The following is a 23,332-nucleotide window of genomic DNA, read 5'->3' on the forward strand; positions in this document are numbered from 1 at the left end:
GAATCTAATCTCAGGTTAAGGAGTAAGTCATTTAAGTCTGTGGTGATGAAGAATGTCTTCACTCAGAAGGTGGTGAATCTTTCAAATTCACAATCCCAGGAGGTTGTGTAAGCTCAACATGTTCAAGACAGAACGATGGATATCTATAAATGACTGGCAAAGTGACATTGAGGTAGCTGATCAACCAAGATCTAATTGAATGATGAAGCAATCTTGATGGGTTGAATGCCTGTTGTTTGTGCGGTCCTCACAGTGACATTGGCTATTGACAATATACATAAAATAACATTTGATGATGCATTCAATGATTCTGACCATTATGCATACTGTAGAACAAGGTCATTGGCCTCTACAACTGTATGTTCTGACTGCTTTCAAAATGTTTTGTTTTTTGTTGAGTATCTCCTGCTGCCATGATAGAATTACGCATTCATTTCTCCTTTTCAAAGCCTTCGCCAAGACCTTCCATGCATGTCTGCATTCCAACATGGTCAGTCATTCTTCACTCAGTCCAATGGCAGATTCATTTTATGCTGCAGCTCCCAGCAGATGTTCAAGTAAAATGTACATCCCTTTATTGCTGATCTGAATTTATCCATAATATCACTTTCCAGTCTGTGCCCTTTAGTCTGTGCCCTTCCATGTGAATCAAAAATCTGTCTAACTGAGCCTTGAATATGTTCAGGAGTTAAATAATTTTCCTCCATGGTGTTTCGTGCCACATGCAACTGCTACTACATTTTGAAGCACTATTTTCATGCTCTATACATAGCCCGCTCATTTGTTCATGTCAAATCTAAATGTATGTGAAGAACAATACAGCAAAATTCTCATGCAAAATTGTTTCATACAATTCAGTAAAAGTACTAAAAAAAATTAATTTGCAGTATTTTGGTTAACACAATCCAACTGGATAAAACAAAATGGGCACATAGAGAGACATAATTTTGAGAGTGAATTACTATTGAAAAAGGTGTACAGTGGATGATTCCTTAGAAAACATTACATTTACAAACAAAAACATGACCACCAATCTAAATATCACATCCAAATGACAGAATAAGCTTGTTCCTTTCTGCACGACATTGCTATTAATTCAGTCAAGGAATTAACTAATTTGAACGTCCATTTCACCATATGTTCTTACAGAAAATGAAACCAGCAGTTTAAGCTTCATGGGAGGAAATGAATATAATACTACTATGCCTTTGAAACCAAAAGTTCGATCATCTGATGGGTTTATTTGGCATTTTAAGGTTGTAAGTTGTTCTGGCATTTCAGGAGGTCTATCAGAGTTAGCTTCATGGGATGCATCAAGAACTGTTTCAGGAAACTTTTCAGCTAGATTGACCGCTGGGTATTAGCATTTTAGATTCATGATGATGAGCTGAATTGAATCATCATTGCTAGTTTTGCAGTGCAATCTGTTGGAATGTTTTAATATATAATTGTAGTTTTCCATTTTGCTCACGTTATACTGTAAATGCAGTCAATCTCCTCCATGCTCTGTAACATTGTGATCAAGTGCATTGTCAACTTGCCAGTGCAATGAATACCCATCAATTTATTTTCCTTGGGTTTGGCCTTAAAGACAGCATCGAAGGCTCTGGGAGCAAAGCTATCATGGAATCACATCCTTTGACAAGTCAGCACTTTCGTCTTTTCCTCTTCTCTAGCTACTGCATATTTACCATGTTTTTCCAAGCTTAAGGATTTTTTGGGGTTTTTTGGGTTTTATGATTTTTGATTCAGATGGTCCTGCATACGACAAAAGATTCATTAAGAAAATTTTGTGAAGAATGGAGAATTGTTCTCCTGGTCTATGATTTCCCCATTTATTACGTCACACAATATCTTTGCTCCATGCCTTTTCCAATTGTAATTCACTATCAAAAGTTTTATGTCTCTCCATATTGTGTTATCCAGTTGGACCCTGTTAACCAAAATACTGTAAATTAGTTAATGGTCTGTACTTGCACTGAGTGAATTGAAATAATTTTGCAGATTGGATGGGCTGAGTGGCAGATGAAGTTTAATTTAGATAAATGTGAGGTGGAAAGGCAAATGAGGGTAGGACTGATCTACTTAATGGTAAGGTCCTGGGGAATGTTGCTAAACAAAGAGATCTTGAAGTGTAAGTTCAATTTTCCTTGAAAGTGGAGTTGCAGTGAGAGAGGATAATGAAGAAGGCATGTGGTATGCTTGCCTTTATTGGTCAGTGCATTGATTATAGGGGTTAGGAGGTCATATTGTGACTGTACAGGATGTCGGTTAAGCCACTTTCGGAATACTGCATTCAATTCTGGTCTCCCTGCTATAGGAATAATATTGTAAAACCTAAAAGGATTGAGAACAAATTTACAGGATATTGCCAGGGTAGGAGGGATTGAGCTACTGGGGGTGGCTGACTAGGCTGACTATTTTCCCTGGATCATCAGAGGCTGGAGGAGACCCAATAAATTTATGAGGGGCATAGATAGGATGAATAGGCAAGATCTTTTCCCCAGGGTAGGGGAGTCCAAAATTAGTGGACATGGTTTTGAGGTGACAGGGGAAAGATTTGAAAGAGACATAAGGGGCAACGTTTTCATGCAGAAGGAATTCTGTGTATGGAATGAGCAGCCAGAGGAAGTGGTAGAAGAGGAAGCTAGTACAATTAAACATTTAAAATGGATGAGAAAATGAATAGAAAGAGTTTGGAGGGATATGGGTCAAATATTGGCAATTGGGACTAGATTAATTTAGGATATCTGGTCGGCCTGGATTAGTTAGACTGAAGGTTCTGTTTCCATGCTGTACAGCTCTATGGTTCTATGACTCTAATAATTTTGGCTGTAAAAAGATTTGCATTATCTAGAGATGTCATTAATCCAAGACCTTTAATAGGTTGTCACATGAGATCAAATTGTTGGAATGCTCCTGGGTTACTTCAACATTGATGTTCTTTGCTGACTGTGTAAAATGTAAAATAAATAGCCTCACTTCTGGCTGCCCATTTAGTTGTAGCTACCAAGTCATTCTGTATAAGTTTCATAGAATGTGAGTGATTAATCTTTAAACTCTCCTCAAAATACACTGTAATGACTGCACAAGGTCAGTCACCTGGACATCATAGAATATGAGTTCCATGATTGGGGCAGTTAATCTGATCCAATCAGGGACACCTGGCTGATGTATACAATATGGTGCACATCAGAAAAGCTGACATCTGGTACCTGACTCTGACTCTGAGTCAGGCAGTACGAAAGTCAAGGAATGTTCATGTATAAATAAAGGGTGACCTGCTGGTAGAATATTGGTTTCTGTGGAGTTATTTCCGTGGTGATGGGAGTAAAACATGATCCTGAAGAAATTTGCTTGCAACAGTCATCTTCGGCATTTCTTACATCATGTCTCTTTCTGCGAAGCTTGACTCATTAAGAACTGGGCCCAGTATGTAGAAAGAATGTTTGAGGTGGAAAGGCAAAGGAGGGCAGGACTTGTATACTTAATGTTAAGCTCCTGGGGAGTGCTGTGAAACAAAGAGACCTTGGAATGCATGTTCCTTTTTCCTTGCAGATAGATAGGCCATCCTTCGCTATCCTATCTTCAGATACGTAAGCAGCAAGACCTGGATCACGTCTAAGCTAGGGCTGACAAGTAGCAAGTATAATTGCAGCACACAAGTTCCAGCAGTGATCATCTGCAACAACAGAATTTATTCATCACCATTTGTCATTCAATGGCATTACCATTGTTGAGTCTCCCATTATCAATATTCTTGGTGTTACCATTGACCAGAAACTGAACTGATCCCGCCTCAGGCGACTGACTGTGTGAAGTTTGCACATTCTCCCCGTGTCTGCGTGGGTTTCCTCCAGGTGCTCCGGTTCCCTCCCACAATCCAAAAAAAATGTGCAGGTCAGGGGAATTGGCCATGCTAAATTACCTGTAGTGTTGGGTGCAGGGGTAAACATAGGGGAATGGGTCTGGGTGGGTGCGCTTCGGTGGGTCGGTATGGACTTGTTGGGCCGAAGGGCCTGTTTCCACACTGTAAGTAATTTATTCTAACCATGTAAGCTTTATGGAAACAAGGACAGATCAGAAACTAAGAATGCTATAGTGAACAGTTCACCTCATGACTGTCAAAAGCCTGTCCACAAGGCATAGGAGTTCAAGACAACAGCACAAGCACACTGCGTGTCCAGCATGCTTGTGCTAAGTGCTATCAGTATGAAAAAGTAGAGCACTTCAGAAAATACTGCAGATCATCAGTTACGACATGACCACAGAAACATAAAACAAGGTCCACTAAGGGAAAAGTCCAGAAAACAAGAAATAAATCCAAGTAGTTAAGAATAGATGTGAACAAATTCAGCCAACATTACTTGAAGTCAAAAAGAACTGGGAGAAGTTCCGAAGTATCAACTTGCAGAGGAAAGGATTTAATACTGAATTGAAACTCAGTACAAGGGTGCTAAAAGTCTGCAATGGTTAATATCAGTGAATGTTTAACCCAAAAGCATCAAACTACAAGGCTCGAAGGCACAGATCTACAGGCAGCTGGTCAGTTTACCACCAAACATAGAACATGAAAGATCAGTGAAACTCTGTCCATATTGAAGAACCAGAATGCTGTTGCTAATTCAAAATGTATACACCCAGCTGTGTCTCTTAGAGTGGAGGTATTGCTTTATGTTGAATATGAAAGAGAGTTTCACTATGAATTTCCAAGTTTATGCAGAGGCATAGGAAAGCTGAAACAGGAGCATTACACTAGTCTGCAACAAGGTACTAAGCCAATCTGTCTGTACACTCCAAGGAAAGTACCTCATTCATGATTAGGAAAAGCAGTCTAAATGAACTTTCACTTGTTTAAAAAGCAAAGTCATATCACCAGTGCCTAAGCCAACTTAGTGGTGCGTAGGACCAGTAATTGTTCCCAAGCGTGAGTAGAGAATTGTGGATCCCACTCAACTAAATGGCAAGTTGAGGGCATTCATTGACATCAATTGATCATGGACCTTTGCTGCCCAGAAATTAATTCTTAATCAGGCTGGAGAAGTTGGCACCATCCTAGCTGATTAAATACTATTCCATCATCAGTGTGGTGCAGAATCATACAATGATGCTTTGGTACAGTGGCTGTAATGCAATAGCAAGTGGTGTTGTGTATGTGTGTGAGAGAGAGACAAAAATACAAAACAATATTGTTCCTTAATCATTTTAGAGTGATACAACAATATAACTGTATCGCACGAGTATCCTTAGTATTATTTCAGGAACCATAGCCTGTTTCCAAAGTCAGGTGCTAAGAAATACATAAGATGTCAGAAAGCAGAAGAGACAGGACAGCTTTACATTTTAAGAAAAGATCGAAATATCTGTGATTACCCTTAATAATTTGATTGACCCATTCAAAATGGATGCATGCTCAACCTAAGTATTTTTAATGGCAGTTTCAAATCAGATCGTGATATTCTGGGCGTTAGTAGTGACAAGAAATTTAACTGGACTAGCTATATATATACTGCAGTCATGATTATCGCCTCCCTGGAGGTGGTGAAAAAGGTAAATCTTTGGGCATGTTAGCTGCAGAGAGAACCTCATCTATCTCATCAATTAGGGGCTGGGTGAGAAAATCCATGGGTGACCTTGACTCAGCACCTATTAATGGACCTAAAATGGTGAATTAATGACCACCCAAGGGCCTCAAGTTGCCAATGGACAAATTAATGGCTGGGAAAAAAGTGGTAGTTTTCTTTACTGGAGAAATACGCCTGCCTGCCTAGCAGGTCAGGAGAGATATTTCACTTTCCTCAGTTTGGATCAACTGGGGACAGGAATAGAGAGGAAGGAAATAACTGTTGATGTCCAGCTCTTGCCCTTATCCATGACCCCTACTGACCCCTACCAACCCAACACTTACCTTCTTGCCTGGATCTTCTGCAGTGATCTTCAGGACCTAGAAACTGCTGACTTATGATTGGCTTCCAGTCAGGCAGGATTTCAGTATCAAGGCTTGATTCAACAAGCTTTCCCTCTCAAGTGAGTCACAGTAAGTCACCCTGAAGATTCCCAACCCAGCACTTAGTGCATGGAACATAAATCTTTGTACAAGGGCAAGTCAGAGGCTGGGGCATCTATGATGTCTAACTCACTTCCTGACACCCCACACCTGTTCTACTATTTAGAAGGTAAAAAAAAGGGAGTGTAATGAAGCACTTTCCACTTGCCTGAATTAATGAAGATCCCAAGTACTCAAGAACCTAGAAACCATCCAGGACTCAGCACCACTTTAAACATTCATTCTCCACATTATCAAAGCACTGCAGCAACAGTGTGTAAATTTACACTTACAGCAATTTGCCATGGTTCTTTTAATAGCACCTTCCAACCTTTCAGCCTTTACCGCTGAGAAGGACAAAGGCAATAGGATCACGGGATCACCACCACTTTCAAAGTTTCCTCCAAGTCACACGCAATCACTGAAGCTACATCCCAGAACTCACTTTCGAACACCAATGTGAGTGGACCACCAAGTTATCACATTTTCAAGGGTAATTGGGGATGAGCAACAAATGCTACCTACCATCTGCTGTGAATGGGATAAAATTGTTGTCTAGAAAGTGAATCAATCAAATAAAAAGTTAATAATCATCCTTTTCTCTAACATTGACTTGCAGAAGAACGTCTTGCAGAGAACCTGCAACACAAATGAGAGGCATTGAGATCTGTTTTTACATGTATGTGTTTAGGGCAAACATACATATTTGAGAGAACCAAAACAAAAACTGAAAATTACAACTGCATGAGCTCTCAGTCAAGGGATTAGAACCAAAGGGAAGTACCCAATGCAGAAGCAAGATCTATAAACCTCTTATACCGATATCCCAACTATGTCTTATGATGCATTTAATTCTCAGAAGAAGGCTGCCTAAAACTCACCAACAGTGGTTATGATATGGGAACATTATTCCATTTGCAGTCATGCAGGAGTATTCGCAGACCCATGTATGAGAAAATTGAGGACATGGCGTTGATCTAGTTTTCTAAGTGTCTTATTGAATCCTTTATTTATAGATTCTAGCATTTTGCCTGTAACTGATGTTAGATTAACAGATCTATAGTTCTCTGTAGTTTATTCTCCCCTTCCTTTCTTAAAATAGTGAGGTTCCATTTGCAACCTTCTAATCTTCTGAAATTATTTCCAGAATTTCTAACTTGTGAAGAAAAACTAATCTATCTACTGACTCGATAGTCATCTCTTTAATATTTTAGGTTGTCGATAATCAATTCATTTCATGATTGTAACTTCCCTCTTCTGGCATTCCAGGAGGTGTACCAGGCCAGGTTCTAGGAGGTGTACCAGGCCAGATTCCAGGAGGCATTTCAGGTAATTTCATCTCCAATGACAGTTTAGATACTTGAGATAATTTGAATGAAAATGTTATTTCAGGTTTTGAAATGCACTCAGAATGCATTTATGCTGAAAACTGTATTGTATTTCACTTTATTTCAATGCATAATCATGGAATAAATGCTGTCTTCTAATCCTAAAGCTTCAGCATTTGTTTCACTCTGTTTTTGAACTGAGTTCTGGGCATAATGGAATCATAGTGGCACCTGCCAGTATTAACTTCAGTGCCAAGATGGTACTAATGTTAGTTGCTGTTATAATCACCTGTGATTCAGTGGAAACTGTCATAAGAGACAACCCCATTGTGACCCTTTGGAAAGAATTGTCTCAATTATCTACACATGGTTGACGATAAGGGAAAATATTAATTGACAAGTGGACCTTATTTTGTTCCAAAAACAGTAACAGATTCTAATAGAGAGTCACTGGACTTAAAGCACTGGCTCTGTTTTCTTTCCACAGATGCTGCCAGACTTGCTAAGTTTCTCCAGCAATTTTTGTTTTTGTTTCAGATTTCCGGCATCTGCAGTACTTTATTCTGTTTTCTTGTGATCTTAGATATTCCAATATATTCTTTCTCGGATCTGAATTATTTGCCTTGATTTTGAATATTTTCAATATGCGTTAATAGGGAATGAGGAATTTCTCATAGCCATCATAAAATTTCACAATTTCCCACTCTATAAGTAGCTGTTCTATTTTCCATCATAACTGGTCAATAGTTGGTATTACAGTTGGATATGCAGCAGCTTTGGCTGCAAATTTGGAGGCAAGTTTTTCCACATTTGTCATTTGTAATAGCATTGAATTTTAGTGCATTATCAAGCTCAGACAATTTTTTAAAGCTTTGAATATATATAACAATTAATTTAATCATTGTTAAGGAAGAAATATATTTAAAATATTGCAACACTCTTGCTATATTGTCTGAAAGCAAGTTTGAAATTGATTTTTGAAAGAAATATCATTCTGCAGTTTGCCTTTGAGAAGTCTAATAACAGACATTGTAGTTAACTGGGTACACAAAGCTCTAACTTCTATAATTCTGCCAGGTATTTATTGCAAGGAATTTGTCCAGAGAAAAACAAAAAGCATCTTGCCATAGGAATATGGAGCAGGGAACATCCCCATCATGGACATCTGCTGAAATTACTACTCTTGCAGGAGTAAATAAGCTTTTGATGAGAAACTTATCAAAAAAAGTACAAAAGTAGGAATCAGAGCAAAGACAAATAGCACCAGGGGCAGTAACAGAGTCACAATTAGTTCAATATTATTCTCTCTCATTAAAATGTTCTATCTGGCATGTAATCTTCTATTCTTAAATCAATAATATTTATTTGACTGTTTTCACATTGTGTTTTAACTTTGTGGCTTGTCTTGATAGTCTATCCGTTAGTTTTTGAGTTTAGCTCTTTTTGCAGTATTCCACTATTTCACCAGTGACTATTCTTTCACTGTTTCAACAGTGACCACCACCTGACATTGGTGCTGAAAGATTATTGAATTAACCATCATATTTCAAGATGTACATCATGGCATCTTTGGGTACTGCTTCTTTCACAACACATTATTGACATTTATTTCAGCTTCTTGTGGATAGGGAACAGCACCAAATGAAGAATGCATAGGTAATTTGTCAAGTGATGTATGTCAAAGGTAATGTAGATCTGGTATTTTTCCAAAAGGCTATGAATGCTGAAATATGTAAAAAAAGTTTACCCATATTGACATTAATAGAATTTTACTAAGTAGGGGCATCAAGCAATATTGATGAAAAATTATAAATGAGTTGTTATAAATTAGCCATGACTAATTTAAATGATAGAGCAGTTTTAAGGGGCTGAATACCCTTCTCATATTCCTATGCCATTATTCACTTACCATATCCAATCACTGCTTTTACACTGGCAGTTGTAGAAGACTGACAGACACGTTGTAAGCTTGCAATATTATTATCTAATATCTCGTTCCTTAATCTCTCCCTTCCAGATTCTCCAACCTATGTTATGTCACCTCTTTAGCACCTCATGGTCTTGCTATTCACATTGTATCAGTTACAGATAAAAGTATCATTAATCACTTCCTGGTGTTACCTACCAGCAACATGCCCTTCCATGCCTCAATGTTATCTTTTTATGTATCCTTCCCTGGGAAGAAGTTGGTTTTCCCAGTTAACTTACAGCTTTACTAGCAAAATCTCTACTCTCTAGTTTCCATTCACCAGAACTTTTCTTCAGCTAGTTATTTGCTCCACTACATCTCCAGTTTTAATGCCTTAGTACATTTCAAACTATTACCGCTTTTCTCATCTATATTCCTTCAAGACTTCAATCTGAAGTGATACTGTTGTGGAAAGGCAATGGTACTTAACTGTACCAATACTCTTCATCAATATCTCTGAGTATGTGCATTAGGAGCTGTGTAATGATGATGTTATTTCACTTGGAACTGAGTGCTGGTGGAAAATGATACTGCATATGACCTGCTCCAATATTCTTTTATATATAGTTCATAGTTAAAAATTTTAACAGCTTGCACTACCACTGCGTTCAGTCCTCATCTGTCCCAAGAGGCTGCTAGCAGTATTCCTAAATGTTGGTAATTGGGGGTGAGATTCTAAACATGGCAGTGAATGGCAAGAAAAAGTTTAAGGAGAAGCACAGTAGCAGCAATGATTGACTGGTGAAGGACTTTGAGGCTAGCCAGTAATTGGATCACAGGGAGGAAATCTCCAAGGATAGCCCAGTACATAGCATACATAGCACTGCAACAGACACAAACCTCAACTCGTGCGCAATGAACTCAGTGTTATCCCACCCAGGAGGTTTCCAGAATGTAGAGGTCCCACACAAGCTTAGAAAGACTGGAGCAGGAGTAGACTATTTAGAACATTCCATTTGAAGAATGCAGTTTTAAGGCACAAATGCAGAGGAATTTCAGAAACATTGTCTGACATTCATAACTAGCCATACACACTGATAAGAAGGAAAGCATGTATAGGTCTGAACCTCATCCTTAAAGTGGAACGAGTCAACAAACAGGAACAAGTACGTTTATGAGACAATTTCCACAGTGCCTCAGTGGTTGGAACTGCTGCCTCACTGAACCTGGGTCTCAGATTCGATTCCAGCCTCTGGTGACTGTCTGTGTGCAGTTTGCACATTCTCCCTGTGTCTGCGTGGTTTTCCTCTGGGTGCTCGGGTTTCCTCCCGCAGTCCAAAGATGTGCAGCTTAGGTGAATTGACCATGCTAAATTGTCCATAGTGCTAGGTGCATTAGTCAGAAGGAAATGGGTCTGCGTGGGTTTCTCTTTAGAGGGTCGGTGTGGACTAGTTGGGCCAAAGGGCCTGTTTCCACACTGTAGGGAATCTACTCTAATTTCCAAAATTCTTCAGACATCAGGGAAAACTGTATAGACACTGCATACTATATCACACAAAAGGCAGGTGCCAAATACATTTATTTGTTTACAGCAGGAATGTCTCTCACCCACTTCTGAAAAGGGTAAGAAATGAAATCAGAGTGATTGTGGGCGGCACGGTGGTACAGTGGTTAGCACTGCTGCCTCGCAGCGTCAGAGACCCGGGTTCAATTCCCGCCTCAGGCGACTGACTGTGTGGAGTTTGCACGTTCTCCCCGTGTCTGCGTGGGTTTCCTCCGGGTGCTCCGGTTTCCTCCCACAGTCACAAAGATGTGCAGGTCAGGTGAATTGGCCATGCTAAATTGCCCGTAGTGTTATGTAAGGGGTAAATGTAGGGGTATGGGCGGGTTACGCTTCGGCGGGTCGGTGTGGACTTGTTGGGCCGAAGGGCCTGTTTCCACACTGTAAGTAATCTAATCTAATCTAATCTGATGTTTCAACAAGAAGCTATTTCTCCAGTTACTGAATTGACCATATGGTGGTCAGCTATAGTATTATAGAGTCATAGAGATGTACAGCATGGAAACAGACCCTTCGGTCCAACTTTTCCATGCCGACCAGATATCCCAACCCAATCTAGTCCCACCTGCCAGCACCCGGCCCACATCCCTCCAAACCCTTCCTATTCATATACTCATCCAAATGCCTCTTAAATGTTGCAATTGTACCAGCCTCCACCACATCCTCTGGCAGCTCATTCCATACACGTACCACCCTCTGCCTGAAAATGTTGCCCCTTCAGTCTCTTTTATATCTTCCCCTCCTACCCTAAACCTATGCCCTCTAGTTCTGGACACCCCGACCCCAGGGAAAAGACTTTGTCTATTTATCCTATCCATGCCCCTCATAATTTTGTAAACCTCTATAAGGTCACCCCTCAGCCTCCGACGCTCCAGGGAAAACAGCCCCAGCCTGTTCAACCTCTCCCTATAGCTCAAATCCTCCAACCCTGGCAACATCCTTGTAAATCTTTTCTGAACCCTTTCAAGTTTCACAATATCTTTCTGATAGGAAGGAGACCAGAATTGCATGCAATATTCCAACAGTGGCCTAACCAATGTCCTATACAGCCGCAACATGACCTCCCAACTCCTGTACTCAATACTCTGACCAATAAAGGGAAGCATACCAAATGCCTCCTTCACTATCCTATCTACCTGTGACTCTACTTTCAAGGAGCTATGAACCTGCACTCCAAGGTCTCTTTGTTGAGCAACACTCCCTAGGACCTTACCATTAAGTGTATAAGTCCTGCTAAGATTTGCTTTCCCAAAATGCAACACCTCGCTTTTATCTGAACTAGTTCCAAATTGAGTGAAAAAATTAAATTTACATGACTTGACAGATATCAAAAATGTATTGCAATGACAGATACACCCAGTATTGTTGAGAACCTAACTAAAACTGTGAACCGCACAGTCTTCAACCTGGCCACAACAGTGGAACCTATCCATTGCCAATAGATAAGGAGTCCAAACTTCTAACTACTATAGCAATCCTGAGGATATTGTTGTTTCAACTATCTCTACCTTTTAAAATCACATCTGCATCAGAAATTTTCTAAAAGACGATTTCTAAAATATTAGGAAGTGTCGAAGGTATCATATGCAACCAATGTGGCCACAGAAAGGAAGCAAATGTATTGTAACCAAATACACATACATGCAGATGACACAAAAATATGTGGAAAGGCAAGTTGCAAGAGGGATACAAAGTTAACAGAGATATTAGCAGGTTTAGTAAGTGGGTAGAAAGTTAACCAATGGCAAATAATGTGGGCAAGTGTGAAGATGTTTATTTTGAGTGGGAGAACAAAACAATTGCATGAATTAAATGGGGAAAACTGTAAAAAGCTGCAACACAAAGGGGCTTAGGTCTACTTGAGTACAAAACATGCAAAGCTTGCATTAAGGTGCAGCAGTTAATTAAGAAAGTATAATGGATTGTTGGACCTCATTTAGAGGGGATTGGAGTATATCAGTAGGGAAATCTTACTTCAAATGTACCAGCTGCTGGTGAGACCATACCGTGTGCAGTTTTGATCCCCTTATTGAAGCAAAGATATGATTTCTTTGAAGGCAGTTCAGATAAGGTGCACTAGAATCTTATGAAGGAATTGTGTTATGAGCAAAGGCCAAACAGGTTGGAACTCTTAACTCACTAGAGTGCTGTAGAATGAGAAGTGATCTCATAGAAATGTACAAAGTTCTTGAGGATAAATGGTGAGAAGGTGTTTCCATTCATGGGAGAGTCTAGGACCAGAGGACATAGTCTCAGAATAAAGGGACACTAATTTAAGACTGGGATGAGGAGGAATTTCTTCAAAAGAAGTTTGAGTGACTAGAACTCTGCCATTGAGAACTGTGGGGGCAGAGTCCTTGTGTATCTTTAAGGCTGAGATAGTTAAATTCTTAATCAGTAAGGGAACCAAGGGTTACAGGGAAAGAATGGGACAGTGGACGTGAGGGATGTTGCATCAACTATAATCCTAATGATAGCAGAGCAAGCTCAAGGGATCACATGGCTCGTTCTTGTTCACATTTCTTATTGTATTATGGCCTTATGTCACATGAATGATATTTTAATCCATAAATCAACAAAAGAACGACATCACAAATCCATACATGTAATTTTGAAAACATTACATGGTGCTGGGTTCAACTTAATAAAAAGTCTAAATTTTCAAAACCCAGGCTACATTGCTCAGACAATCGCTGTGATTATTCTGGAAAAGATGTAACCAACAGTCATTGGCACATTGTCTAGTTCAGAAACACTGACTTCCAGCAGTTTTGAGTTCATTCAGAATCTTCACTCTTGGATCTGTCTTTTAATTAATGAAACTGATATGCCTTGGCTTCAGTGCAGATTCCATCACTATCAGCATGCCTCCACGCTTGCTTTCCAGATGTTGACAGTGCAGCATAGAATGTGTCTCAAAGTCTGTCCTGTTCTGCTTTTGCACTTTGTGGAAGTGAATGCCTGGAAGTCCTCAATCAAGTTGACGAACTGCCAGTTTTAGACTAAGTAGGTCCTTTGGCTGACATTATTTTGAGAATAGTATTACTGTATTGAATTAAAAAACTTCAAGGATTACACCCTAACTCTGATGTAGACCAGGGAGTTGTTCATGGTAGCTGTGTGTAGTAAGAATTGTGTTCAGAGATTTACATCTACTCAATTGTTCTATTTTGTACCAATACCCTGACTTTTGATATCTTCTGGACAGGTGTGGCAAGATTCGCTTTGAAAGAAGTGTTAGTTACACAACATTTCTAGTAGCAGGAAAGCTCAAGTAGTCTGGTTTTATTTATCATTTCAAGACCATGATGTTTGAGGAAGCAGAGATCTCTCTCATGGTCCACACCTACTATTGTGTTGCAATCTCTCAAAGGTAAAACTGTGCTGCCTTAGGGATTCTGCTGACAGTGTATTAAGTTATATAATTGGACTGGTTCACTGCTGATATAGAGAAACATATCATTGGAATATAAATGAGGTTAACTCAACCTATTTGAGTTCAGAGACAGATGGACTTGTAAAACTGAGGAACTGAAAGAAATTAGTAATAGTAATATTGAAAAGTTAACTGGGTTGTGGTTGATAAATCCTCTGGATGCAATCACTTACTTTCCAGAGTATTGAAGCAGATGGCTTCAGAGATAATGATATGGTTCATTCATCTTTCGAAATTATATAAATTATGAAAACTTCCCCAAGATGGCACGATTGTGTTACGAGAAGCGATTTAGAAAACTGATCCTGTACTTTCTAGAATTTCAAAGAATGAGTGCTAACAAAATATATCCAAGGCATGATAGGTGTAACTGTGATGCTTCCCTGGTTGATGAGTGTACAACCAGGGAATCTAATCTCAGATTAAGGAGTAAGCTATTTAAGTCTGGGGTGATGAAGAATATCTTCACTCAGACGGTGATGAATCTTTCAAATTCACAACCCCAGGAGGTTGTGGAAGCTCCAACATTGAACATGTTCAAGACAGAACTGATAGATATCTCAAAATGACTGGCAAAGTGACATTGAGGTAGATGATCAGCCAAGATCTAATTGAATGATGAAGCAATCTTGATGGATTGAATGTCCTGTTGTTTATACGGTCCTAGTAGTGGCATTGGCTATTGACAATATACATAAAATAACATTTGATGATGCATTCACTGGTCTTGACATTATACTTATTGTAGAACGAAGTCATTGGCTTCTACAACTATATTTTCCATCTGCTTTCAAAATGTTTCTTCTCGAGTATCTCCTACTGCATTGGTAGACATAGACAATCACTTCTCCTTTTCAACTCCTTCACCAAGATCTTCATGCATGACTACATTCCCAGATGGTTAGTCATTCTTCACTCAATCCAATATCAGATTCATTTGTGATGCAGCTCCCAGCAGATGTTCAAGTAGAATGTACATCTCTTTAAGACATGCAGGTTATTTTTAATCAATGCCAAGTTGTAATGATGTTTGGCCTGATGCTGATGCATGAAGTTTGTAAACTGTTCAGGAAGTGCAGGCTATACATGATAACCATTATAATAAGCAGATATCTCAAAGTTGGCATCCTGTGTATATTCCACTGAATGATTGTGAGTTAGTCAGGAGTCCTGATCCTTCCATCTGTTACATAAGAGCATAAGAACTAAGAGAAGTAAGCCTTTTGGACCCTTGAATCTCCTTTACTGTTCAACCATAATTATGGCTGATCTGAATATATCCATAACATCACTTTTCAGGCTGTACCCTTTAGCATTGTGCCTTCCCTGTGTATCAAAACTCTGTCTAATTGAGCCTTAAATATGTTCAGGAGTTAAATAAATTTCTTCCATGGTGTTACATGCCACATGCAACTGCTACTACATTTTGAAGCACTATTTTCATGTTCCATACATAGCACACTTATATGTTAGTTTCAAATCTCAATATATGGATAGAACAGGAGAATAAAATTCCCATGCAAAATTGTAAAAGTACTAAACAATTAATTTGCAGTATTTTGGTTAACAGGGTCCAACTGGATAACTCAACATGGGCATATAGAGAAACATAATCATTTTGAGAGTGAATTACAATTGAAAAAGGCATACAGTGGTTGAATCCTCAAAACATTGCATTTCCAAAAAGACATGACCACCAATCTAAATAGGGTAAAAACAATGACTGGAGATGCTGGAAACCAGATTCTGGATCAATGGTGCTGGAAGAGCACAGCAGTTCAGGCAGCATCTGAGGAGCTTCAGCAAAATCGACGTTTCGAGCAAAAGCCCTTCATCAGGAATAAAAGTCCAATCATCTGATGGGTTTATTTGGCATTTTATGGTTGTAAGTTGTTCTGGCATTTCTGGAGGTCTGCCAGAGGTAACTTCATGGTGTGCATCAAGAACTGTTCCAGGAAAATTTTCAGCTAGATTGACCACTGAGTATTAGCATTTTAGATTCATGATGATGAGCTGAATTGAAGCATCATTGCTAATTTTGCAATGCAATCTGTTGAAATGTTTTAACATATAATTGTAGATTTCCATTTTGTTCAGGTTAAACTATAAATGCAGTCAATCTCCTCCATGCTCTGTAACGTTGTGATCAAGCCCATTGTCAACTTGCCAGTGCAATGAATGCTCATCAACTTTCTTCCTTGGGCTTGGCCTCAGAGACAGCATCCAAGCTCTGGGAGCAAGGCTATCATGCACTCACTACCTCTGACAAGTCAGCACCTGTGCTGTCTTTTTCTCTGCTCTAGCTCCTGCACATTTACCATAATTTACCTAGCTTAGTGAAGAATGACGGCAGTATTTTTTGTTTAACCTTTCTGGGTTTTATGATTTTTGATTCCAATGGTCCTGTACACCACAAAAGGTCCATCAACAAATTGTTGTGAAGAATGGAGAATTGAGCTCCTGACCCCTCTTTCTCCATGCAAATAATTTCCCCTTTCAATATGTTACACAATATCTTTGCTCCATGCCTTTTCCAACTGTAATTCACTATCAAAATTGTTATGTCTCTCCTTATGCCCATTTTGTGTTATCCAGTTTGACCCAGTTAACCAAAATACTGTAAATTAGTTAATGGTTAATATGTTCACTGAATTAACTGAAACAATTAATTGAACACATGGGCTGAGTGACAGATGAAATTTAATTTAGGTAAATGTGAGGTGGAAAGGCAAATGGGGGCATGACTTATTTACTTAGTGGAAGGTTCTGTGGAGTGTTCCTAAACAGAGACCTGGGAGTGCAGGCTCATTTTTCTTTGAAAGTGGAGTTGCAGTTAGACAGATAGTGAAGAAGGCACTATCTTTATTGGGTAGTGCATTACTATAGGGGTTGGGAGGTCATGGTGTAACTGTACAGGACGTTGGTTAGGCCACTTTCAGAATACTGTGTTCATTTTTGGTCTCCATGCTGTAGGAAGCACATTGTGAAACTTAAAAGGGTTGAGGAAAGACTTACAAGGATGTTGCCAGGGTTGGAGGGTTTGAGTTACAGGGAGAGGCTGAATATTTTCCCTAGATCATCAGAGGCTGAGGAGTGACTTTATAAAATCATGACAGGCATGGATAGGATGAATAGTCGAGGTTTTTTCCCCAGAGTACGGTAGTCCAAAACTAGAGGGCATAAGTTTAAGGTGAGAGGAGAAAGATTTGAAAGGGACCTTTCGGGCAACCTTTTTATGCAGAGGATGTTGTATGTATGGAATGAGCTGGCAGAAGAAGTGGTGGAAGAGGAAGCTAGTACAATTAAACATTTAAAATGCACGTGGATTATTAAATGAATAGAAAGAGTTTGGAGGGATATGGGTCAAATATTGGCAAATAGGACTAGATTAATTTAAGATATCTGGTCGGCATGGATGAGTTAGACTGTTTCCATGCTGTACTGCTCTATGGCTCTGTAACTAATTAATCTGGCTGTGAAAAGATTTCTATTATCTGGAGATGTCATTCATCTGAGTTTTTTTTATTAGGTTGTCACTTTAGATCAGAATGTTGGCATATTTGTGGGTTACTTCAACATTGATGTTCTTTGATGACTGAGTGTGTAAAATGTCAAACATTAGCCTCACCTCTGAAGATATTGTGATGGAATTAGATCATTTGGAGTTGATGGAAACAGTGGTTTCTGGCTACCCATTTAGTTGTAGCTACCTAGTCATTCTGTATAAGTTTAATGGAATATGAATGATTAACCTTTAAACTGCCATCAAAATACACTGCAGTGATTGTACAAGGTCAACCAGCTGGACATCATAGAATATGAGTTCCCTGATTGGGGCAGTTAGTCTGATCCAATCAGGGAGGCGTGTCTGATGTGTACAAAATGATGAGCATCAGAAGTGCTGACATCTGGTACCTGACTCTGAACAAGGCAGTACAAAGGTCAAGGACTATTCATGTGTAAGTAAAGGGTGACTTGGTGATAGAACATTGATTTTTGTGCAGTTATTTCAGTGGTGACAGAAGTAAAACATGATCCTGAAGAAAGTTGTTCACAATAATTATCTTAGGAATTTTGGGAAGCTTGACTCATTAAAAACTGGGCCCAGTATGTGCAAAGATTGTGTAATTTATTCAGGGCAAATAACATTGTGGCAGACAAAAGACAATGAGTAATTCTCCTGTGAGCTGCAGCTTTTTCTGTCATTAGTAGCCTAGCTTTTCCTTTTGCACCGGATATTAAATCCTTTCCTGAATTGAATGACATAGTAAAGGAATATTATGACCCAAGCCTTCTCTAATTCTGAGATGCTACCACTTCTACTCAGCAATCCAAGAACCAGGTAATCCATTATTGGGATTTTTGACAAGGTTAAGACGACTATCAGAAGTCTGTGGACTTTGGTGTAATCTTTAATGAGATGCTTTAAGACTATTTGGTATGTGGGATTAATAATGTAACTATTCAAAAACACCTCGTGGCTGAAGCCCAACTGGACTTCCAACAGGCACTACCACTGGCTTTATCATTGGAAAATAGAGCAAGTGAAGCGTCTGAGTTGCAGAGTTTTCTAATGGAATCAGACACACTTACCAGTCTGCCTGAGCTTGGGGAACGCCACTTTAGTATAGGCGATTGCATAAACTCACTCAGGACATATCTTGATCAGAGGGACTGTAGGTCAGCCCACAGCAAAACCCCAAACAAAGTCTAGCCTCAGCCAAATAGTTAAAATTTTCTTCAGGATCCTGGCTGGCAAGCCATTGTAGTTGTTGCCGAGCCAGCAAGAAAGTCCTATTGAACCTAAATGGAGTAAGGTAACTCATAGACCAGGTACCAAGGAGGCTCTCCAAGAGAGTTCATGCCCTTGAAAGTCCACCTATGTTTGGTTTGGAGCTGTTAAATTGCTTAACAACAAAATCAGAACCAATCAAGGTAAACGTCAGGTTAAATGATTATTCAATTCTAATGAAGGATGATACCAGCACAGTCATATCAATAATCACAAAAGTAGTTTTTAATAAAATTTTCTGAGGACAGTAGCCCTTAACTTTGTGAAAGACCTCAGCTCAGCTGAGAACCTATACCGGGGTAACTTTACAGATTAAGGGTACAACTTTGGGTTCAGTCTCTTATGAAGAGCAGCTGTTTCAGTTACCAGTGGTTGTAGTATAAAGCTCAGGCCCAAACTTACTGAGAGAACAATATTGATTGCAAGAGATTCACGTAGATTGGCTCAACATTTTTCATTTAGAAAGTGGCTTCCCGTGCGAATTAAATACCAAGACGTTTTCCCTGAAGATCTAGATTTCTTCAGCTTTCTCATTTCCCCTCCCCCCACCTTTTCTCAGTCCCAACCCTCAGACTCAGCACCACCTTCTTGACCTGCAATCTTCTTCCCAACCTCTCCACCCCCACCCCCTCTCCGGCCTATCACCCTCACCTTAACCTCCTTCCACCTAGCATATTCCTAACGCTCCTTCCCCAAGTCCCTCCTCCCTACCTTTTATCTTAGCCTGCTTGGCACACCCTCCTCATTCCTAAAGAAGGGCTTATGCCCGAAACGTCGATTCTCCTGTTCCTTTCATGTTGCCTAACCTGCTGCGCTTTTCCAGCAACACATTTTTAAGCTCTGATCTCCAGCATCTGCAGTCCTCACTTTCTATCAGAGGAGCCAAGGCCATGACACAAGCTGACCAGGAATCAATTCTGCAAGGCCCACCCCTTCCAGTTACCTTACAGTCAAAAGTAGAGGTGGAAATCAGAAGTCTGGAAAGTGATGGAATCATCAGACAAGTCCAATTCATGGAATGGGCAGCAGCCATTGTACTGCTTTTGAAGCCTGACAGGTAGGTTTGCCTTTCTGGGGATTTTAAACAAATGGTAAATCTCTTTTTGCAGCTGGATAAATACCCAATCCCTTGGATAGAGAATTTATATGCAAAGCTGGCAGGGCTTATGTCTTTTATGAAGCTGGACTTGAGCCATGCCTACTTGCAAATGTGTTTTGACTGAGATTCCCAAAAGTATGCTACTGTTAATACCCATAAGGGCTTGTACCAATTTATGAGACTGCCATTTTCAGTTCAATTTTTCAATGGATGATGGAGATGTGTTTGCAAAGTCTACCTCACGTCGTCACTTACATGGATGATGTCTTAATTGAAGGAAAAACTAATAAGGAACACTTAGAGAACTTGGGTATAGTCCTAAGATATTTTTCCAAGGCAAGCATGTTGCCTAAGAAGGGGAAAATGCATGTTCCAGGCACCCAAAGTGACCTTCTTGGGCTACAGAGTCAACAAGACTGGTGTTACACCCATTAGAAGGTAAAGTGAGAGCAATAAAATGTGCCCCAGCTCCCCTGTCTGTTCAGGAGCTTTGGCCATTTCTTGACTGGTAAGTTATTATGAAAATTTCATACATAATCTGGCATCCATCATGGCACCTTTACATCACCTAAAAAGGGATCAGCTGTGGAAATGGTCACTTAGACAATCCCTAGCTTTCAATGAAGTAAAGAAACAGCTATCATCTTCCAAGGTATTAGCACACTATGATTCCAAGAAAGATTTGGTATTGACATGCATTGCCTCCTCATATGGCATCAGGGTGATATTAGCATCCAGGACTTTGGCTAATGTAGAATGTAAATACACCCAGATAGAAAAAGAAAGATTGGTGGTCATATTTGGAGTCAGGAAGTTCCACCAGTAGTTTTATGGGCAAAGATTTGTGATAATTGCAGACTACAAACACCTACTTGGTCTGCTTAAGGATGACAAGGCAGTGCTGCTCATAGCTTCAGCAGTGGGAGCTAATATTCAGTGCTTATAATTACAAGTTATAATCCTGGAGGTAAAGTAGCAAATGTGGATGCATTGAGCCACCTCCTATTAGCAGATGTACCGCAGGTGGTACCACCAGTGGAGGAGTCTGTAATGATATTAAATTTTCTGGACACGCTCCCAGTCACAGCTGACAATATCAAACTTTGGACACAGAAAGATCCTTTCAAAGCTGAAACAACTGGTGTTGATGGGAGAAAGGGCCGTCACAACTAGAATTGAAATCTTTTTGGACCTGGAGAGACCAACTCACCATAGAGGATGGCATATTATTATGGAGAACAAGAGTGATTACCCCAAGTAAAGGTCACTGTCAAATACTGGCTGAACTCCACCAGGGCCATCCAGAGGTCTCCAAAATGAAGATATGGCCAGGTTGGATGTAGGCATAGCCATGTTGGTGGGCCAGTGCCCAGAGTATCAAAAAGGATACAAATTACTACCAGCAGCTCTCCAATATAGTGGAAATGGCTGGATAAACCTTGGACTTGTTTGCATGTCGACTATCCCGGTTCTTTCGTGGGCTTAATCTTCTTAGTCATTGTAGACACCAACTCAAAGTGGTTGGATGTGCGTAGGTTCCATTCCTCAAATGTGGAAGTATTGGGCATAGATTACAAACCATCATTTACCAGCAGGGAATTTTGTTATTTTTTTAAAGTCGAATAGGATTCAACATATAAGGACAGCTCCATACCACCCGTCATCCAATGACCTGGCAAAAAGAGCAGCCCAACCATTGAAGGCTGACTTGAAGAAACAGCCTACAGCCTGACCAGATAGCAAACTGGTGGGGGTGGGGGGGGTGTGGTGATGAGTGAAACAGCATCAGGAGCGCCATTGCCAGCCACAAGATCTGGCCAAGTGAGGGAGACAGGTTGATACAAGGGACGAAGTTAGTGAGAATCACAGAAATGGTCCCTCATGAGTAAGACATATGGTCGACACAAGGTCAGGACCAGTGACATATAAAGTTTGGTTAAATGCAATGGTCCTGAAGAAGCATATGGACCATACATGAGCTGCAACTTTACAAATGTTGTGGAAGCATAACAATCCTTGCCCCTTGAAACAATCAAATGCTGCCAGAACCCATGGATTCACCCTCTGTCTCAAGCATTGTTGAGTCCTCAAAATCTGAGATGGACATGATGGAAGTAATCACCTCAACACCTTTGTCACCAGAAGAAAAAAATGAAATTCTACCAAGGCGCTCTCTGTACAAGAAGCAAGTTCCTGTGTTTTGCATGCAGCCTGTACTGGATGCTGAGTTGGAGGAACAGTACCCAGTAAGACCTCATGAGGCTCTCCAAGTGAAAGAATCAGCCTATGTCACAGAATCAGAGCGGGAGAGATGTGGTGATTGTAACAAGGTCAGCCAGCTGGACGTCATAGAATATGAGTTCCATGATTGGGGCAGTTAATCTGGTCCAATCAGAAAGCGCTGGCTGACATAAAAAGATGAGTGTTAGTATTTCTGGTACCTGATTCTGAGTGAGGCAGTTTTAAATTCATGGACTGTTTAATGTGTAAATAAAGGGTGACTTGGTGATGGTACACTGATGGAAATGTGTTGCTGGAAAAGCGCAGCAGGTCAGGCAGCATCTAGAGAACAGGAGAATCGACGTTTCGGGCATTAGCCCTTCTTCAGGAATGAGGAAAGTTGGTCTAGCAGGCTAAGATAAAAGATAGGGAGGAGGGACTTGGGGGAGGGGCGTCGGAAATGTGATAGGTGGAAAGAGGTCAAGGTGAGGGTGATAGGTCAGACTGGGGTGGGGGCGGAGAGGTCGGGAAGAAGATTGCAGGTTAGGAAGGTGGTGCTGAATTTGATGGATTTGACTGAGACAGGCTGGGGGGAGGGGAAATGAGGAAACTGGTGAAATCCGAGTTCATCCCTTGTGGTTGGAGGGTTCCTAGCCGGAAGATGAGGCGTTCTTCCTCCAACCGTCGTTTCGCTGTGGTCTGACGATGGAGGAGTCCAAAGACCTGCATATCCTTGGTGGAGTGGGAGGGGGAATTGAAATGTTGAGCTACAGGGTGGTTGGGTTGGTTGGTCCGGGTGTCCCAGAGGTGTTCTCTGAAACGCTCCGCAAGTAGGCGGCCTGTCTCCCCAATATAGAGGAGGCCACATCGGGTGCAAAGGATGCAATAGATGATATGTGTGGAGGTACAGGTGAATCTGTGGCGGATATGGAAGTTTCCTT

At 40.3% G+C, this 23,332-nt stretch overlaps 1 protein-coding gene across 8 annotated transcripts in view; it reads left to right on the forward strand.

Moving 5' to 3' along the window:
• elna (elastin a) overlaps nucleotides 1-23,332 on the forward strand; it is a 287,761-nt gene that overhangs the window by 124,387 nt on the left and 140,042 nt on the right. For all 8 annotated transcript variants that reach the window (XM_087977478.1, XM_087977474.1, XM_087977475.1 and 5 more), the window contains exon 15: nucleotides 7,316-7,375. In XM_087977478.1, the coding sequence (XP_087833604.1) occupies nucleotides 7,316-7,375 (60 nt within the window). The remainder of the gene's footprint in view (nucleotides 1-7,315; nucleotides 7,376-23,332) is intronic.

This window comes from Chiloscyllium plagiosum, unplaced genomic scaffold (assembly GCF_037043375.1).
Source record: "Chiloscyllium plagiosum isolate Xiang-an unplaced genomic scaffold, Cpla_swu_hap1 HiC_scaffold_31, whole genome shotgun sequence".
Lineage (NCBI taxonomy): Eukaryota > Metazoa > Chordata > Chondrichthyes > Orectolobiformes > Hemiscylliidae > Chiloscyllium > Chiloscyllium plagiosum.